The sequence below is a fragment of the Panthera onca genome, chromosome A2 (assembly GCF_046562875.1).
Source record: "Panthera onca isolate mPanOnc1 chromosome A2, mPanOnc1 haplotype 2, whole genome shotgun sequence".
NCBI lineage: Eukaryota > Metazoa > Chordata > Mammalia > Carnivora > Felidae > Panthera > Panthera onca.
The window spans coordinates 131,002,333-131,023,612 of NC_138340.1; the positions used below are offsets into that span (position 1 = coordinate 131,002,333).

Genomic DNA, 21,280 nt, shown 5'->3' on the forward strand with positions numbered 1-21,280 from the left:
TGAGTTTAGGCGGCACCGGGCGTCCCACGATGCCGAAGAATAAGAAGCGGAATACTCCCCACCGCGGTGGCAGTGGTGGCAGCGGCTCAGGGGCAGCTGCAGCGACGGCGGCGACAGCAGGTAAGGGGGTATCCCCGTCGCCGGCATCCCAGTTGCCGGCCGGACTAGCGAGTCTCTTAGCCTTGGGCAGCCTGGGATTTGTAGTTCCTTCCCTTTAGACATTTGTGTTGGCTGGGCGCTTTAGTTGGCTGGCGAACTACAATTCCCAGCATGCCCTGGCGACAGTACCTCGCGCGATTTGGATCTGGCTTTCGAGCCGAACTCTTAGGCACCGGCCGTGGGGGCGGGGAGGGGGGCGAATAGGTCCTAGGGTCTGAGAGTGGGTCGGAGTCGGGGGTGAAGGGTTGCTGGGCGGGAGAGGCACTGTTTTCAGAAGCTGGTGCTTGCTCTTCAGAGCTCGCCCTGACGGAGGGTGGGGTCGAGTTAGGATTTGCGTCTGGGCTGTCAGTGGTCGTCTTTGACCCCCAGACTCCAACATGGAGTTCTCGGGAATGCTAAACGTCCGGCGGGTTTGGCCGGGTTCTTGCGTCACGAGGCCTGGACCTTGAGCTGTGGGGCCGACGTGACGCAGAGGCGCACGTGTGGCATCCCGTTCCGCTGCCTTCCTGGGCATCCCGCGTGTCCATCTGGCTGGGCGCAGGCGTAGGAGGCTTGGGGCCACTGTCCCAGCCTAGGCTCTATTCCTACCCCTGACTGGCACCTGCAGAAATCCCGAGCCCCCTCCTCCTCTTGTGGCCAGACGGTCCAGGCGACCTCCTCCCCGGGGCAGAAGTCGCGTTCTCCTTTGTGCTGCGTTCTATAGGTTCTGTGCTCTGAGGCCGGAATAGGCGGGGTGGCGAGGAGCTCTGATTGCAGTTGGCCAAAAGTTTGGGTTTTTGTGTTCTCACAGCAAAGTTGAAGCTTTTCCTGAATGGGTAGGTGCTTCAATGAATTAATGATTCTGTGCTAGTAACTATAGGGGTAAGAATAAAGGACTTCAAAGCGGAAAGTCCTACGAGACACCACTAAACTCAAATCGAGTATTAAGTTAAATTGGGTGAAGTCAATTTTTTGATGGAGATTTTGAAGTTAAATACTGGAATATTCTCAGACATTATCCCATCGAAACTACCAGCCGTTATGTATTTGTCAACAGAGTTGCAAATCCGACCCACAGAATGATACGCCTTTGTTCATTACTGAATAGCCCAATTTTCTTGTTAACAAGAAGGATGATTGGAAACTAGCATTTAAAGCGCTTTCATATAGGATTTATAGCAGCACGAAAACTCGTGTTCATGTATTAAACATTTAATAATTGACAATAGGAATGGATTGTTATAAGTGCAATTTTTTTCTTCATATCGCTCTTTATTTTGATTGTATCCCTTCGATATTCGTGAAATTCATTTTTGATCAAGATGTAAAGTACAAAATTAGTTTGGTGTGGCATATGATTGCTCTGTGTCAGTTGAGGATACCTCTGTACTTTTCTGTTGTTAACCTTTTCCTCCTCTGAAGTAAATCAATTCTGTCTGGAAGGCTCTTAGTTTATTCTCCTTTAAGCTTGACTTTTGTTGATGGAATAAATGGTGCAGAGCTGCAAGCCAAAGTCATTTAAAATTTGTAACGATGTTACTAATGGCTTCCTTGAATCGTAAACAAACCTTTTTTTCCCTGTGAAACTTCCTGTCTAAGCTTCCTTTCTTCGTGGTACTAGCAGAATAACCTCAAGTGGCAGTGGAGGATTGCCTTTCAAATTTTACCTCTAGGCTCTTTCCTGATCTTTAATCAGCCTGATTATTTTCAGGAAAAAAAAAAGTATATTTAAACACTGAATTTTAGCATGTTTAAGTAAGTGGAAAAGAATTATTTGATTAGTTTATAAAACTGTACATGTTTTGAATGTCTTTGGAAATTTACTCTAGAACTTGTTAACTGTGCTCACCTCTGCTAAATGGAGTATGCAGGTGGGATTTACTTTTTTAAAACCTTAATTTGATTCCATGTGAATGTATTACTCAAGTGAATAAATAATAATCGAATAGAAGAGATAAAAAGTTGTCACAAACTTGTACTAATTTATAAGCCACTTACTTATTGGTATTTTTAAATGACACCTAGAAGAGATGGGATTCAGATGAGATTTTAACATGTACAACTAAAAGATAACCAACTTTTCTATCACTTTAATTGGTTGCCCATTTAAATTCTAAGTTCATGCAAAGTTCTAGGAAGCTGATAAAATTGACAAGTATGCATACTAGTTATAGCACTTAATTTGAAGAGAGCATTTTTTTTGGTGAAAGAACAAAACCTTTTAAGTCAGCCCCCTAAGAAATAAGGACTATATGTGTCTAGAGTGCTACTTAATTAAAATTACTTGGGAACACAAGGTGGGTGAGTTTGATCTAGATATCAGGCATTCATACATGGTTCTTTTTCTTGGTTTTTCTTTAACTTCTCTTTCCCTGGAGTCTTGGAAACTGATTGAAACTTAGAGAAAGAGCGGGGTAAATGTTGTATAGAATACGTTTCTTGGCAGTTTAGAAATAGACTGAATATGAAAAGGAAAAAAATACGAATTGTTGAATAAATGTTAGTATTATTCAGATGACTCTCAACCATAGCCATGACTTCACATCATGAAGACAATGAAGATAGATCCAGAAATAGAGAATGATGTCATAGATCCTTGTTTATGTGTTTGTTTATTCCTGCCGTAAGGACTCTGATTAATATGTTGTGGTATCTTGGCTTCACTGCTTATTCTTTATGCTTTCCTACTTTGATTGGCAAAGTTTATTCCTTTGGGATAGCAAGCAAATTTGAAGGCCGCTTGCCACTTTATATTGATTTAAAAATCAGGCAAATCTCTGTTCTGATTAAAAAAAAAAAACTCTAGAAAAAACCCTAAATTTAGCAGTTTTAGTCAGAGAGGATTTAAACAACAACAACAACAACAACAACAACTTTTCTTAAGGTGGTAAATTTCTTGAACATATGCACCTGGTGATGTTTGGTGCAGTCTTTAATTTTACTGATAAGGAAACTTGGGCTCAAAGAAATCAGGTGACTTAGAGTCATTTTGGGGGCAGAATTTGGGATGTAGTTTGATTCACTGCTCAGTGTAATTCATGATTGGGCAGTACTTTTATTAATATCAAATTCCTGCCAAAAAAACCCCACTTAACTATGGATTTATTTTTTTTTTAAGTTAATTTGAGGAGAGATCCTAGTTTTAAAAAAGATTTTTCTAGTAACAGCCCTGATATTTTTAAAGTGTTGGATATGTTAACCTTTATTTAGAGGTGAACTATATAACAGGCTTTTATATTAAATACCAAAATTTCTATTTTACTTCTGTTTTTCCCTCTTAACTCGTTTTCTTTAAAACTACCATTCCTTAATGTCTTAATTCTTCCTCATGTGGCAGGTAACCTAAAAATTAATCCATTTACCATGTTTGTTTACTGTCATATTTGTTCACTAAGCTCAGTCATTCTCCTTGAAAAATACACTTTTCTTATTCTTATGATCTATGATCTCATACTCTATCTGGATCTATTTTCATCGTCTTCATGATTTAATGTCATGTTTGGAAATAGTTTTTTCGTCCATAATACCAGTTTTTGACATTTCTGAAATTGATGTAGATTGTAAACAGTTGGTGGTCTGAAAAACAGGTGAATTGACTTATTTTAGGAATATTTTAGTATGTTTTTTGTAGTATAATCATCTCTTCACCTAAGTAAGGTTGGGTTTTTATTAATGGATTTTTCCTAAGTAAATTTTAAAATTCCCAACTTAAATATTTGTATATATGGCAACACAGTCATCTCCTTTGACCCTCTTTTACCTAATAGGTGGCCAGCATCGAAATGTTCAACCTTTTAGTGATGAGGATGCATCGATTGAAACAATGAGCCATTGCAGTGGTTACAGCGATCCTTCCAGCTTTGCTGAAGATGGTATGAGTTTTAAATTTAAATTTGAAACTTTAGATAAAGGATGTTTTAGGTGGAAGAATTCTTATAGCTAAAGCATACTATCACCGTTCCCCATCTGCTTTTTTTTTTTTTTTTAACTTAAATTACAATGGTTAGTTTATATTATTTCTTAGGACCAGAAGTCCTTGATGAGGAAGGAACTCAAGAAGACGTAGAGTACAAATTGAAGGGATTCATTGACCTGACCCTGGATAAGAGGTAGGAACTACTGGAAACTGTTCTTTCTATGTCAGGGATTCTGGCCAGCCACCGTGTATATTGTATCCACTTCTCTGAACTTCTCTGATCTTGATTTGTTTACTTTGGATGTTTTAATGTTTTTTGTTCCTTTGGACTTCTAATGTGGATAGGAACATACCAGTAGACTTTAGATGGACTCGGATTAGTCATTATACTAGCATAATAGCACATAACTGTATTTGATTATAATTGAAATGGATTCATTGGATTAACAGTTAATTTTCAGCTTGAAAGAACAGCTAAACCCGGCTTTAAGCCTCTTGTCCACTAATTTTGTTGCCTACATGAAAAATAGCAAAGCTAAATTTTCTTATTTCATAGTAGTTCTAAAGTTGACTTACAACACACAGAATTAAAAAGCCCTGGAGATGCAAACATGAACTCTAGACTTTTGTAATAAAAGTGTTAAAAGAAAAAAAAAGTGTGACTTTACTTAAATATGTACTACAAGAGAACATGTCTTGCACATTGAAACTATAAAATATTATATGGTCATTTAAACTTGTGGTTATTAGATGAATAAGCAGAAAAATGTTCTATAAAGCAGCTCAAAATCTTTGTGTAATAAGATGAATTTTGTATGAAAATTAAATTACTGAAAAATGGTTAGAGCTTGATGACAATTACATAAGAAAATGATTTACAAGTCTGTCAATAGAAATGTAGAGGGGACTAGTGGAGTTTTTGTAAGTCATTGACCTATGGTACACTCCAGCTGGATCTTTGATTTTGTTTTAAATAGTGCGAAGACCAGGCAGGCAGCTCTTGAAGGTATTAAAAATGCACTGGCTTCAAAAATGCTTTATGAATTTATTCTGGAAAGAAGAATGACTTTGACTGACAGCATTGAACGCTGCCTGAAAAAAGGTACTGTCCTTATTTTTGAGTCAGAGTCACAGAACTAAAAAGGAATTTGCCACCTCTTGGCAGTAACCTTTGTTAATGGAAATAGAAAACTGGCTCACTCTTTTAACTTTAGGTGTCAAGGAATACACACTATGCTTATTCAAATTCAAAATGAGACTTGTTAGAAACTTTGTTTTTATTTATGTAATAGGCAGCTTAACACTAGGATTGTGGTGGATTGTCATCCTTTTTTTGTATTGCAAGAAGTAATTGCCATTCTCAAAGAAGAAAGTCTTGAAAGCTTGTGTCAGATGTCAACAAAAGCCATTATTAAAAAAACCATCCCACTTCATCTTTCTGAAATTAAAAAAGTATTATAATCACATAGCTCATTTTCCCTTGCATGCACTTAAAACATCAATCATACCTGCAGATGACATCATTTTTAGGATATTCCTTGGGATATTTGAATTCTAGAACTTTGTAGTAGAGATTCTGGAATTCATATTGTTGTAATCCTAGAACTTTTAAGAATGAAGAGAGGGGCGCCTGGGTGGCTCAGTCGGTTAAGTGTCCGACTTCGGCTCAGGTCACGATCTCGCGGTCCGTGAGTTCGAGCCCCGTGTCAGGCTCTGGACTGATGGCTCAGAGCCTGGAGCCTGTTTCCGATTCTGTGTCTCCCTCTCTCTCTGCCCCTCCCCCGTTCATGCTCTGTCTCTCTCTGTCTCAAAAATAAATAAACGTTAAAAAAAAAAAAAAAGAATGAAGAGAGACATTAAAGATGAAATCTAGTATCACCAGACTTCAGCTTTAGGAACCACCAAAATTAAAAAGACTTGGGGCTGCCAGCTTAATTATTTTGCCAAGTGAGGACATTGTGAGGATAATGACTCTTCATCATTATCTCTTTGTTAACAAAATATTTTTAGCACCAGAATGTGGGAAGCCCACATGCTCTTTTAAATTGAGTGAGCTTTATTAGCTTTATGTCTTTGTTTTTCTCATTTTACCTTACGTGAAAGCTTTGTCAATGAATGGGTATTTGGAAACCTTTCATCCATTCCACCTCTCTCATTGTACAGAATAAAGGCCTGGGAAATGGGAGATTGGTCTAAGGTTATATAACTTCTTAGTGGTATAGTTGATAGCAGAGCCCGCTTTTCTGAGATGTTACAAAGGCTTTTATAGAGGTGTTTACATTGAAACTATTTTCCTATAATGATAGTTGGATTAGATGACTTCTAAAAATTCCATTCCAGTCTGCTTATTTTATAATTTTTTTGTTTGGCAGGTAGTAATTTGCATTTATAATCTGCCCAAACCCTTTGGTGTCTGTAGTTTTTGTATGGTTTTAACCTTGTTTATTTTTAAAAAATTGGGATGGGGCAGGGGGGACCCTGAAGGTTTAGGCTTTCTCACGGGCTGTGTACATCTGAAATGCTTCAGAGATTAATGCAGAGGCTACCTGAGCACAGTTCTGTGAGTACATGAAAGGTTTGGAAGGTCAAATCAGCTGAAACACGTTATTTGTAAAACAGAACACGTTTTGTTATAGTACTTGCTTAAGATAGGTATTGATCTCCATTTTACTTCTGACGAAATATGTTTTGAGAATAAGTCATTTGGCTAGTAAGTGGTGTGGATATAGGATTTGAGTGAGGTCTGTTCCCAGAGTTTGAGCTCACTAGGGTGCTGCTCAGGTCAAAACTTGGAACGTACTATGGGTTTTGTAAATGGTAGATGATATTCTGGAATTGTACAGATTTGGGAAATGGCTGTCTTAATAAGGTAGTCTTCTCAAAGTCATTTTTTTCACGGTTGCACCGTTGTTTTTTCTGTAGGTAAGAGTGATGAGCAGCGTGCGGCTGCAGCACTAGCATCTGTTCTGTGTATTCAGTTGGGCCCTGGGATCGAAAGTGAAGAAGTTTTGAAAACTCTTGGACCAATCCTAAAGAAAATAATTTGTGATGGAACAGCTAGTATCCAGGCTAGGCAAACTGTAAGTATGTGATTTTTTTAGTTTATAAATTTATCTAGGCGTGACAGCCAGTGACTCTGATGAATGATCTAGGAAAGTTAGATTTTTTAAACTAGCAGGTTTGTAATTAACATTTTATTTTCATTTGTCTTTTAGTTTGAGTGAACAGACTTAGCATAACAATTGTTTTCTTAAATTTTCTTTGATGCCATAGAATAGCCCAGATAGATATCTACACCTTTGAAATTGAAGGTCATACACTAATAGGGAATACTCTATTGGGTTACTTAGGATGATTGAAGAGTAATTTTGAGGGGTGCCTGCATGGCTTAGTTTGTTGAGTGTCTGACCTCGACTTGGGTTTGAGCCCCACATCGGGCTGGCTGCTGTCAGTGCAGAGCCTGCTTCGATTCTTCTGTTCCCCTCTCTCTCTATCCCTCCCCTGCTCTTGCTTGTGCTCTCTCTCAAGAATAAAACATTAAATAATAAAACATTAAAAAAATGTTTTTTTGGTTGGAACTTAAAGAAGTGATCTAACAGTGTTTGTTGGGTGGTTATTTTTTACTCTTAAGAAATGTAATAGGTGTTAAAAAAATTGGCTTGGTGTGGCCGACAAGTCCTTGTGAAAAGCTGAATGCTCTATTTCCATGGGTGGATTTGGGTTGATGTAGGAATCTGTAACTTGTGAGATCCTCATCTAGTTTTGGGGTTTGAAAAACTTTCATTCTCTAATTGTTTGAAATATAACAGTTGACTTCAAATTGTTTTTTTTTTGTTTGTTTTTGGTATGCTTAAGTGATTATCACAAACATGTTTCTGAGTTTAGAAAGTAGATTTGGATCTTAATGGATCTTAAGAATCTTAATGCATCATAAGAATTTAATCTTAGTAGATTTGAATCGTAAGCTGTTTTCCTAACGAGAACCAGTTCAAGTTTTTAATACTTTTAAGAGTGAGTTTTCAAGCTTTCTCTTTAATATTACTTAAAGTAATTGACATTGATCTTTATATCAGATAAACCCTGAAATCTTGGTGGCTTAATAAAAGTTTCTTGCTCATGTCACTGTGTAAGTAAGTAGTCAGAGACCCTGGTTATCCATCCACCCTGTGGCTCTGCCCTACCTTTAGGTCCTCCATATGGCAGCTATGGTAGCTGGAAGGGGAAAAAGAGGACATATGCTCAGGCCAGAGCATATCCCTTTAGCGGCCAGTTCCTTGGTCTACCAGCTGTATGGAAGCCGGGTATAGTGAGGCTGTTTCCCCCAGAGGCAAAGAAATCGAATTTTGGTGACTTCCTAGGAATCTCTGCTCTCTAGCATTTAGTGATCCCAAAATGGCTATACAAGCTTATGCTGTTGACATTCTTTGCCCCCTTTTTGGGTAGTTTCATGCAACTTTTAAGTCATGCAGGACTGGAGAGGTGTTTTTGAAATGTTTGACAGAAAACCCTGTTAGGTGGGTACTTGTAGCGATGTCTTAATTTTCATCATGCATGAGTTTGTTGTCATTTTTTTAAAAAATATGCTTGATGCTTGCCATGAATTAAAAAATTCCTTGACAGTTCTTATATTAGCAGAGGGATGTAGGCAGTTCTAATTGTTAATATACCTTTTTTCTCTTTGAGGCAGCGAAAGGAGAGATGGGTCTTGGCCTGTGCTGCTTGCTCAGGACAAGGGATTACAGATTGAAAGTTTTTGTTACTGAGAATAATACCTAGATTACTTTTTAACTTTAGCAATGTCCAATTTTTACCAGGATGAAATAATGAAAATAAAATAGTGACACAAAGCAGATCAATGCCGCAAGTGTCCTTATGCTACCAGATCCAAACTAACTGAAACCTGGGTGTGCGAATGGTGACTTTAAAGACTTAATGCTTTAGTGGCACTTGGAACAACATGAGAATTTTAATGAAAACGTGGAGAAAAGGGAAGTGGACAATAATAAAATGTCATAAGTCATAAATTGTTTTCATATGATCTGTTAGAGCAGTGTTCTGAAAATTAATGGCTCCCATTTATGCTACAAGCACATGGTTGCATATGTTTTGTTTTCCGAGTCCATTTTATTAAGTAACTTTACCTTTGTAGTCCTATATCGTTCCTTTTTCCCCCTTAACAAAAGGCAGTTACAGGATTCCTGACCGCTTTTCAGTATACTTGGAAAACAATGGGATCTGGATTAATGAGATCCTTCTTTAAGTGGAAGTTCAAGGAGAGTTATTAAACTGGAGGAGATTTCTGCTCCTACTGTGCTTATTTCTGGAAAAATGATTTCTTTTGGAAGTTTTCATAGTAGAGTCTATGTAAAAACAAATGAACATAAATGGTTTTAAAAGCCTTGTAACAAACTTAATGTATTTTAAACGTTTTTAGTAGAGTAGGCTTCTTAATCTCCAATGTGCAAACTTCATCTCTTTCTTTGAGTTGGAGTTGGAAGTTTGAAAACTGTCTGCTGGATTAATGGAAGAACTGAGAGAAAGAGAAGAACTTAACCATACTCTCAGTTTGGTAGCATAGTTTGAGCTGAAATCCACTTCCCTTAACTCTTGATTCTATATTCTCTCTTTTTATACTCTGCTTGGGAACATTATAGTCATGTAGTTAAGAAAATTTTCACATTGAATTATAAAAGCAGGAAGATACAGAAATAGTAAGAAAATTACAAACATTAATGTCTATATTTACTTTTTTTTTTAGTGTGCAACTTGCTTTGGTGTTTGCTGTTTTATTGCTACAGATGACATTACTGTAAGTAGAAAACCTTTGACCCAGTTATTTGCTCGTTTCAAATTTAAGATGGTTACCTTATTTAATGTTCTTATGCATTAGGAGCTGTATTCAACTCTGGAATGTTTGGAAAATGTCTTCACCAAGTCCTACCTCAAAGAGAAAGACACTAATGTTATTTGCAGCACCCCTAATACAGTGCTTCACATTAGCTCGCTTCTCGCATGGACATTATTGTTGACCATATGCCCGATCAGTGAAGTGAAGAAAAAGCTTGAGATGTATGTATTCTTTGTTTCATATTTTATGAAAACATACATTGACATGATTGGCTGTGTTCACATAGTAATGACTAACTGTTTTTTAGGCATTTCCATAAACTTCCAAGCCTCCTGTCTTCTGATGATGTAAACATGAGAATAGCTGCTGGTGAATCTTTGGCACTTATGTTTGAATTGGCCAGAGGGATGGAGAGTGTAAGTATTTGATGAATAGAGAAAAAAATATTATATCACAAGGACTGTGATTCTATCATTATCTTCATAATTAAGAGTTAGATGATAACTTCGGAGTATGACCAGCTTGAAAACCAAGTGATTGATTGCCCTGCTTCTTGGCAGTGATGATACAAGTTTTAAGAGCATAAACCAGTAGGGGTTGGTAGAGCAACATTTGAGCGTTATTGCACTTACCCTTGCTGTCTATAGAACTCAAGTTTAGGGGCACTGTTACCATGGAGAAAGTTGTTTACTACAATCTGTTTGGAACTGCTTGGATTTCTCAGGCATGGGACACATCCAGGTGATTCAGGCATGGATGCCTTATAATAAATGTCAGACAAGTGGATGAAATACTAAGTCAACATAGGTTTGGGATCAGATAAATTTAATCATTGTTGTTTAACTTCTCTAAGCCAAAGCTGGAAACAAGCATGGACCTTTAGACTGGGACATGTGCTTTGTAGTTCCCCATCCACTGTCTGCTTGTCATGTTGTTACTCAATTTGGCTCTCAAAGGTATTTTGTGATAGGTGACCAGCTTTACTTGATTGCCTGATACTGTTCTAAGGTTAGCATTAACAGCCCTGTGTTCCAGGAAACCTCTCGTCTCTGGCTAACTGGGATGTTTGGCACCCTAGTTTGTATCCCCTGTTGTGAACCTTTGGTTACTTACTAGGTGCTCTTTAATGTAAAGACAACAACTATACTTCTGGAATGAAACCTTTTCTGGAATTAAATGTGTTGTTTAATAGTGAATAATTCCAAATAGGATTAATAATATCTCTGTCGCCTTTGTTCTTCACATTTCATTCTAGTCCTATGTTTAAAAATAATGTTGAGGCTTGGAGCGCCTGGGTAGCTCAATTGGTTAAGCATCTAACCTTGACTTCAGTTCGGATCTTGCACTCATGGTTTGTGTGTTTGAGCCCTGCATCGGGCTCTGCACGGACAGTGCAGAGCCTGCTTTAGATTCTGTCTTTCTCTCTCTGCCTCTCCCCCACTTGCTTTCTTTCTCTCTCTCTCTCAAAATATAAATAAAAATAAACTGGAAAAAAACCCAAAACAATGTTTTAGGCTCTTAAAACTTCTATCTAGGAAGTGTCTTTATTAGGCTTCCTCTAACCTCCCCCTGCCTTTTTTTTTTTTTTTGAAAGCTAGCAGGTAGAATGGAAAGAAGCTATTAATGCTGTCAGCGAATGAATGTACTTAGGAGAAATTGGACTCAAGCTTAGCAATCAATTTAATTTTATTGAGCTACTTAATGGCTCCTTAACCTCAAGGCATAGAAGCCAGATGTCCCAGTTTTTTAATTTTCTTTTACTCTACTGGCTATAAATGGTAATTTCTTTGCTTTTTCCTTTGAAGTGTATCTTAAAAGTAAAGTAATAATACAATTTAAATTATACATGTTGGATTTTTTAAAATAATTGTGTAAACATACATTTCTTATTACTCACATATCTTCTTTGTTCTCCGGGTTTGATAAATTGTAGGAGATAGAGAGAGCTAGAACTCAGGTCAGATTAAACATGTTTGGATAAGTCCCTATCTAAGGACAAAAATGAACTGAGTTACAGAATAGAACCTAGTGTTTTGTTTGCTATTTTTGTTAAGTAAGCTTTTTGAAAGTGAGTTTGTGGTATTGGGTAGGAGTAGATGTAGGGCGTTCAAAAAATTAAACCAAGTGTTGATGAATACATAGGCTGATTTAAATTGTGGTTTTAGTAGCAAATGCATGGCATGGAAATATTCAGAGCCTTTGCTAATGTAAGTTTCCATGGCGAATTAGAAATTGTGAGAGCTCTCTCTCTAGTTTATTATGCATATTTGCTCTGTAACCACATAGGTAGGTGTGTGCTCTGGAGCCACACTCCCAGGTTCAGATCTCTTTTCTACCCTTACTAGTTGGATAATTTGGGCAACTTCTCTATGCTTCAGTATCAGTATCTTTGAAATGCAGAATAAAATAGTAATTACCTCATAAGGTTGTTGAGAACACGATAGGTACAGTATAAGTGGTAGCTATTACTGTTAACTCTTGATTAAACTGAGTATTACTTCCCCTCTCTGGCAGTGGTCTAGTAGTGGCCTTTTAGGAGCTCTCTAGGATAACTTACAATAAGACCGAGACTGTTCACTAGGCAGAGTTACAGATCTTGGGAGCCAGATAACATGCTGACCCTGGAAGACATACCAAAATATAGCATAGACCTTCCTTGATTCTCCCATTTTTATACCCTGCTTAACCTGACAAAGGAAGTGCTTCAGGAGAGAAACAGACGCACACCCTTGTGTGATCATGATTCTGCTATTTTCTTTTTATATTTGATAGGAGTTAAAGTGTTTATTTGTACCCCAAGAGTCCAATTTTCATTTGTCCCTGGATATATAGTTTACTATATAGTTACCCTAAGCCCCAATAAGTTGGCTTTCGGATGCTATTTATGGACTGTTTTTATTTTATATTTTCTTTCTTTTTAATGCCCAAATGTTTTGGAGACATTTCCCTACAATATATAACATTTGTTTTTTCCAAGTTAGTACTATATTGAACTCAGTGATTGATACCGTAACTAGATTGAGTTTTATCGGTTGCAGAGATCAATAACTGGGATTTCTTAACGTCTGTATGGTTGGTAGGTTGGGCTGTGTAATTTTCTGTTGGGAAGAGGGTACGGGTGTGGTCCTGTGCATTTTAGGATGTTTAGCAACATCTCTGGCCTCTACTCATTAGATGCCCGTAGCAACTGCTCCTTCCTCAGGTATGACAACCAAAAATGTCCCTGAACATAGCCGAATGTCCCCGGTGGGTCAGACTAGCAGTGGTTCTCAGTTCTTAAAACAAGTTAAGTTAATATCTAGAGTTTTCTTAATTTCGTTTATTTTCCTATATGTATTGTAAGGTTTTCCATACATTTTTCTTTGAGAATACTGTAACAGAATGAGTAGCCAGTGAAATGAGTAGGAAACTTCCAGTGTCTGAAATGTACTTGTTTCTACAAGTAAAACTTTATGAAAGCATCACATTCATTGGAATTTATATACATAGAGATAAACATGACTTTCATCTGTTTTAATAAAACCTCATCAGCTTTGGTAGTAGATTTTCTAGATGCAAATCTTAAGGTATTGTTCCAGTTACTCAGACATAGGAGGTTGATTTGGAACATTTGAAGAAAACTTGTTGAAATAGTTAATAATACACAATCTCTGAAATATTGACGATAAGAAAATATGTACTTAAAAGTTGGGGTATCAGTTGTAATTTTCCACCAGTAATAATAAATTTTAAATAATAAAATCTCTACCAGTTTAATAATCTTTTTCATTTTAGATTTTAAAAGAAATTGCATTTATGCTTTTTGAGCTTAAACAATTATATATACAATTTGAAGAATATCCAGAATAAGATCTACTTATTTTAATAGAACAAGTTAAATGATTATTATAGCTAATGCAAAAAATATTAAACAGCCATTAATAAGTGGAACTGGAGATTGTTTACTTTCTGGCTTCTCTAAGTGTCTGCTCTAATTTTGGTCAGCTAAATAACTTTGAATCATTTTTTAATGTGTTTATAAAATGTACATAGGGAATAAGAACACTCAAAGGTACTTCTTAAAAGTATAGCCATTGTTAAACTATAACAAGGAAACTCACAGTCAAATCAGGGCAGTAGCAAATAGTAGTACGTTTTGTGGCTTCTCTTCAGAAGGGATTAAAATATCTTCTTAGCTTGAGTAACTTAAGTACATGAGGTGTACACCTGACTTAAATGCTTGCTTATTTGAAAAATGAAGAGTAAAAAATTAGGTGTTTTAAGCATTACTGATAGCTTGTACTTTGGGAATAAGAATATTTGGAATTCTGGGATTGTGTGCTTTGGGGACTGAAGAGCCAAAGGATAGAAGCTGTGTTGATATTTGTGGTATCTGACTTCCACTGAACTTTGAAATCCCAGGAATGTCTTGAATACGGTAGGAACACAATAAGTATTTGTTGACTGTATCTGGATATAGTTGGGAGGGGAATGTTAATTGGTTAGTGGTAGTGTATCATCTTGTAGTCACCATTTCTGGATTAAAATTTTCGCACGATGCTATAAATGTGTGAATGTGTGCCTGTGTGCCAAGATCTCTAAAGAGCTCCAAGATGTGTGGTGCTCCTTTTACCACTGCTGGGTGATTTCCAAAGTGGACTGTTCTTTGTTAGCGCTAGGAAAGGTTGGGGTGGTGGTGGCGGGGGAAAGGAACCCAATAACAAACTAAAATTGTTTTTCCTGACCAGGACTTTTTTTATGAAGACATGGAGTCTTTGACTCAGATGCTTAGGGCTTTGGCTACAGATGGAAACAAGCACCGTGCCAAAGTGGACAAGAGAAAGCAGCGGTCCGTGTTCAGAGACATCCTGAGGGCAGTGGAGGTAGGTCTCTCAATGCTACAATGCCTACTCATTTTGAATGAGATTGTTTTAGGCTAAACTTGGCAATAGGGTCATTTTGTTGGTTGAACTTCACCTTTGATCAAAATAGTTTCCTCATTTTAAGCCTGGAGGGTATTTTTAAAACATATATATATTTTTTAAACAAAGGCAAATTTCATTTTGATGCATAAAGCTACTTTTTTCTTAGTTTAAAAAATACAAAGTGTATTTCCCTTTGTTGTACTTCTCATCATTTAAACAGTGGTGCTTAGCACATACATATTTAGTACAGCGTTCTCTGTGAATAGTGAATTATTGCCTACCCGTCAGTACTTTTAAGCAAAGACCTTTGTATTCTCCCTAGGAAGCCTAGGTGCTAAAAACTGAAATAACAAAACCCAGCATTTAAGTAATGTTTTAAAATCATCTGCTACTTGAGTACCTTCTACAGTCTTCTAACCTGTTTCAATCTACCTGGCAAATAAATTGATTTGGAAACCTTCAGGGATTCGATTAGAAGGCACAGTTAAAAGGAACTGCAGGTTAAGGGCAGTTTTACTGTGGAGAATACCAAAGTCATTAACATTTTCTTTTATTCCTTTTTTTTTGGTTTGACCAGGTAAGAAATATTTCTTGCACATAAAGGATAAATATCTCAGGTTCTTACTATCCAATAGGGCAGCTCATTTAAGAATAAGTGTGTCACCAGAGTCTTCAACCTGGCGTGTATATGAAAATTTAGAATGGTAATTAAAAAAAGTAAAGATGCTAAGATCCCATTCAGGTCCAGTTTTGAAATAATCCAGTGATTCTCATGCATAGCCTGCTTAAGAACTTTGTTCATTTTAATCCAAGTAAAACTTAGGGTATAAATTAGTATAGAGATCTTCAGGGATCTATGCATTCCAGTTAATGCTAACTCTAATTAACATTATAGTAATATTTTATATTTACTCTGGTTTTTAGAATCTGAAAAATAAAAGCCCCCAAGCTCGAGCAGACATCTATATTAAAAATTGATCCTTTTGATCTTACAATTTTAGTGTGGTGGTGTCCCCAAATTAAGCAAGGCATTTTCTTGAATAACTACAAACTACTCCTCTATTTGGATAATGTCACCGCCAAAGATAAGATAATGGAGTGTTCTGTGTTTTCTGGATTAGACCTGATGTTAGATTTTCTGTCTTGATGCATCCTTTCTGGATCAAAGATTTTAAGGCTCAGCAGGATCTGAGCAGACCCTGTTGACAAGCCCCTCAACCTGAGCAGCCACAGCACGCAGCACTGATTGTCCTAAGACACAAGGCAGATCACAGTGCACACCAGCCTTCACAGGCCTCTCGTGTGCCCCAACCCCTGCCCAGCACCTCCTACAAGTGAAAGCCCTTTCTTTGCCTCATAATTCTTCCCTGCAGTGCTCTCCCCTTAGGCCTTCTCCACCCTCCCCTCTCCACCTCAGGATTTCCCTTCCTCCCCTGCCCTTTGCCTGGGTTCCCTCTTCTCCAGCTCTGCTTCAGTGTACCTGCTGAAGAAAGGTCTGTCCTCACAGCCTTGCTAAGTGTTCTTGTTTCTTAACTTTCACTGGAACCCAGCTTTCTCTGAAGGACCCTGCTTCCTTGATGGATCTTTTCAATGAAGCTGATTAAACTGCCATAGAGGAGAGTTCTCCATTTTAGGTGTGCTTGTTGCTGCCCATCCTTTCTTTTCATCTGGAAATCTTTCTTTAAGCTCATGTATTTCTTAATCAGCAAGCATTTAATACGTTAGGTGCCTTGATATAAAGTTTTCTTATTTCTGTTCCATTATAACACTTAAGCAACACAGTTATTTTTTTAAGGAAAAATGGAGACCAAAGGCAGAAAGAACAGTAAGTAGCACAGCTGGAATTTGAACCCATTGTACTGTGCCATCAACAGGGCCACATGCTGCAGATAGGTCAAGTGAGAGAGAGTGAAGGAATTGTCCATTGGATTTGTCAATTCGGTCATTGGTGGATGACCTTTATAAGAGCAGCTTCAGTAGAAGGATGTCAGGAAAGCTTGACTGAAGGGGATTGGAAAGTGAAGCAGTGGAGATGTTGTGTTTTGACTGTTCTTTTTTTTTTTTTTTTTTTTTTTTAACGTTTATTTATTTTTGAGACAGAGAGAGAGCATGAATGGGGGAGGGTCAGAGAGAGAGAGACACAGAATCTGAAACAGGCTCCAGGCTCTGAGCTGTCAGCACAGAGCCTGACGTGGGGGTTGAACTCACGGACCGCGAGATCATGACCTGAGCCGAAGTCGGCCGCTTAACCGACTGAGCCACCCAGGCGCCCCATTTGACTGTTCTTTTTAAAAACGTGGCTGTAACTGGAAGGGGAAAGGGTCCATCACTGGATTGTGGGAGGGTTTTGTTGTTTTGTTTTGTTTTAGATGCTGGGTGTTTTAGATACTCCCTTTATGGGAGAAGGAACCAGTGGAGAAGGGAGCATTTGAAAATACAAGTTTATAATTTTAGTTTGAGGGTATGATGATAGATTAGGAGTATGATTTGCCTTGAATCGGAGAGATTTAGGAGAGGAATAGGTTATGATGCAGATGAGTTTAGACAGAGCTCTTTCCTGGTGTCTCAGTGTTTCTGAAATAAGAACGGCTGAAATAGTAGAACCCTGTTGGGTGTTTTTTCAGTTGTTGTGACAGACCAGGCAGTTTGTGCTTCACAAACATGCTTTATCTTAACACTTCTCATAACTCTGTGGTATAGGTATTGAAGGCTCCACTTTACAGGCAAGGGAACAGACCCAAAGGGGTTAAATTAGTTGCCAAAATGACAAGCCAGTGAATGGCACACCCATGTAAGTCTAGATTTCATGTTCTTTTCTATCACATTATATAATGTGTCTGCTGAGAAGGAAGGGGGCTAGGTAGATGTCGGGGAGCTGATTGAAGTGGTCAAGTTCCATCTCCTTTGTTCTGTCCCTGTGGTGATCAGCTGCTCTCTTCCTAGTTACTCTTTCATAATCATGATTCATTAAAGAATGGAGCAGCCAGTTTTTTTTCATCCCAAGTTCTGCCCCTGTTCTGGGTGACTCCTCTCTACATTTGGAGGGCCCTTTCCTGTATTTGTTTCAATGATCTTTACTTCCATTTCCTTTATTTCCTTGATTCGCTAGATTCCCACTCATGATTGTACTTTAGAAATTGTCTTCTGGAAAAATCGTTCCATCTCTGAAGTCTTAAACTCCATTTGTTAACCTCTCATTTTTTTAGTAAGTCTGCTCTGAGACCCTTGGAGCCCTCTTGTTGCTGGTACTCTACTTTTTGGTTGGTCTGTTATGTCAGTTCCATTTATCTTCCCTTCCTTCCGTTGACCCCCGCTTCTTCTCAGTTTCACTCCTGGTGTGTGGGGGCATCTTGTCTTCTGACTTGTCTTGCAGCATCCTTCTCCTCTCTCCCCACCTCACCCTGTATTTGTAGACCAATATAGATACCTGATTTTTTTCTTCAAGTTTGTTGAGTGTTACTGAAATTTAAAGACATTCACAACACTGTGGTTTTGCCAATAGTATTTATCCGAACTTGGTTGTGCCTTCAAGTCTACTATAAATAGACAAGTTCTGTACCCTTATATTAGGATAATACTTGCTAGTCTGTTCACATCTCAGGGGTGGAGGTATCGGAGTTAGCAGTTTAAACCATATTGTTTACTTGTAAATGTGTCTGTTTAGAAATTGTGTTTCTGTAGGATCTTGTGAAGCCATTTTCATTCCTCTTAAAATTTTTGGTTCTTCTGTTGGCTAGGAACGGGATTTTCCAACAGAAACTGTTAAATTTGGTCCTGAACGTATGTATATTGATTGCTGGGTCAAAAAACATACCTATGACACCTTTAAGGAAGTTCTTGGTTCAGGAATGCAGTACCATTTGCAGGTGAGTGTGAGTGACCTCTTTTCTGTATGTTTGTTTTTAAATTAGGGAGCATTTTGGAATGTAGTTCACTTAATGAGCTTTTGAAGTTAGTTGGATATGGAGATGCTTTCAGCATGGTACAGAGCTGCATTTATTTTTTTTAAAGTAGAATTCATAAGTAGGCAACTTTTTGGTGGAGCATCTGTAAGTTTTGTAGACGACTTTTGCTTATGTAACTTTCTTGGATTCGAGGCATTGGAAACAACTTAGTCTCATAAAGAGAGGAAAATAAGTGACCCAAGTACTTATTTGTAAGCTCCACATAACTTCTATTAATCAGATTTCACTTTATGTAGTAAAAAAGAGCTGATATTTGATAATGAGCCTGATTTTATTTACCTTTCTGTTTTACCGAAGTCAAATGAATTCCTTCGTAATGTATTTGAACTTGGACCCCCAGTGATGCTTGATGCTGCAACACTTAAAACCATGAAGATTTCACGTTTTGAAAGGGTAGGTTTTGTTTTTGTTTTCATCAGAACTCAATGCATCAAAGAAAAGTAGACCGAGGCTTTGATTATACCAGGTGATAGGTATTTAGCGGAGTCTATGGGGTTGTAGTGCTTTATGATGTTTCAGACACAGAATAGCTGTATTAAAATTGTAGACGCTTTATTAAAATTGTAGACACTTTATTTAGAGTATCGGGAGTTATAATGAATAATTTTTATCTATAATCCTATTAGCACAGAAATTATTTTCCTTTCTTGATTTCTTTTATTCTGTTAACTTTTTATAGTTATGAATCAGTACACAGTGTCTTTTGTATCAGATAACTAAGCCTACTTAGTAAGTACCAGATTCATTTTGCAAGCTGAGAAAACATGTGCTCAGAGAGTTTGTAACATTAAATACTAATTAATGTAATTTCACTTAACATTTCCAAAATCCTTAATTATATTTTTATATTTTTATTGAGGTGAAATTCACATAACCTAAAATAAACTATTTTAAAGTGTAGAATTCACTGGGGCGCCTGGGTGGCTCAGTTGGTTAAGTGTCTAACTTGATTTCAGCTCAGGTCATGATCTCACACTTTCATGAATTTGAGCCCCGCGTCGGGCTCTGTGCTGACCCTGTGGAGCCTGCTTGGGATTCTGTCTCTCCCTCTGCCCCTTCCCTATTCATGTGTGCATTCTCTCTCTCTCTCTTTGTCTCTCACTCTCAAAATAAATAAACATTAAAAAAATGAAGTGTACAATGCAGGGCATTTAGTATACTCAACAATGTTGTGCAACTGTCATCTCTGTTTAGTTTCAAAATATTTTCATCACCACAAAAGGAAACTTATATCCATTAAACATTCCCTTCTCATCCCTCCCCACCCCCGCAAGCTGCTGGCAACCACTGATATATGCTTTCTGTCTCCATGCATTTACCTATTCTGGATATTTCATGTAAATAGATTCCTAAAACGTGACCTTTTGTGTGACTTTTTTCATTCAGCCTCATGTTACCAATGTTCATCCATATTCTAGCATGTCCCAGTGTTTTAGTACTTTTTGTGGCTGAATAACACTCCATCATGTGGATACACCACGTGATTATCCTTTTATCAGTTGATAAACTTTTAGCTTGTTTCTGCTTTTTGGCCATTGTGAATAGTGCTACTGTGAACATTTGTGTACATGTTTTTGTTAGAGGACCTGTTCTCAGTTCTTTTAGGTATATACATAGGAGTGGAGTTGCTGGGTCATAGGGTAGTTTTGTGTTTAACTTTGTAAGGAACTGCCAAACTGTTTTCTACAATGACTGAACCATTTTGCATTCCCACCAGTAGTGTATGAGAGTTCCAATTTCTGTATCCTTATCAACACTTTTTATTCTGGCTTTTTTTGTTTTATAGCCATACTAGTGGGTGGGAAGTGCTTAACTATATTTTTATAGACTATAGTTAATCATTTTTATAGCCACATAATTGATGATTAGGTATTTTAATATTAATATCTTTACATATATTTCTCTTTTGAATCCCTTCTTGGACGAAATCTTTACATGGGAATACAGGGCTGGATTATGACTCTTTAATATGTACTGCCAAATAACCTTCTAAAGTTATTGTATCATTTGTAATTGTTTCCAGTAATGAATGAAGGCATGTAGCTATTACACACACATTTGACAACATTTTTATGATTTTAAAATGTTATGATTTTAAAATGTTAAAATATAAGAATATTTTAAGCTTTAGTGATTCACTTGTATTTTCCTTTCCTTCATTTCAGCATCTGTATAATTCTGCAGCCTTCAAAGCTCGAACAAAAGCTCGAAGCAAATGTCGAGATAAGAGAGCAGATGTTGGAGAATTCTTCTAGATTTTCGGCACTTGAAGATCACTTTCTAATTTTTTTTTTTTTTTTGGTAATTTCTAATGTATTTAAACTAGAGATAGTTTTTATCTTGGGTTAACATAGATGGCTTTTGTAGCAGGGGTTATAATTTAATGTACAATATTGCAAATGGTGAGTTCTGGTTATTGAATATTCTCTGTAAATATAATCAGTAAACATAAATAAAGTATTTGTAATGTTTGGTCATTTCTATTTATGAAGAGCAAAAATATGTTACT

General features: G+C 37.3%; 1 protein-coding gene across 2 annotated transcripts; it reads left to right on the top strand.

Moving 5' to 3' along the window:
- The first annotated feature begins 13 nt into the window (after positions 1-13).
- IFRD1 (interferon related developmental regulator 1) lies at positions 14-21,231 on the top strand. 2 transcript variants are annotated; one of them, XM_060632906.3, is made up of 12 exons: positions 14-120; positions 3,906-4,010; positions 4,163-4,247; positions 5,032-5,156; positions 6,977-7,134; positions 9,813-9,863; positions 9,945-10,123; positions 10,210-10,318; positions 14,630-14,764; positions 18,544-18,672; positions 19,069-19,164; positions 20,937-21,231. In XM_060632906.3, exons 1-12 carry the CDS (start codon positions 30-32, stop codon positions 21,024-21,026), a joined length of 1,353 nt encoding a protein of 450 aa, XP_060488889.1. In that variant the 5' UTR covers positions 14-29; the 3' UTR covers positions 21,027-21,231. The 2 variants fall into 2 exon arrangements, with proteins under 2 accessions (XP_060488889.1, XP_078296555.1); XM_078440429.2 differs by lacking the exon at positions 14-120 and adding an exon at positions 181-974.
- Positions 21,232-21,280: the final 49 nt, after the last annotated feature.

What these genes read in the sequence shown, in the direction of transcription:
- IFRD1 (XM_060632906.3), top strand. Translation starts at nt 30, where the DNA reads ATGCCGAAGAATAAGAAGCGGAATACTCCCCACCGCGGTGGCAGTGGT. An exon ending in TTGCTACAGATGACATTACT is followed by an intron (nt 9,864 to 9,944) that starts GTAAGTAGAAAA and finishes CTTATGCATTAG; the next exon opens with GAGCTGTATTCAACTCTGGA. An exon ending in TGGCCAGAGGGATGGAGAGT is followed by an intron (nt 10,319 to 14,629) that starts GTAAGTATTTGA and finishes TTTCCTGACCAG; the next exon opens with GACTTTTTTTATGAAGACAT.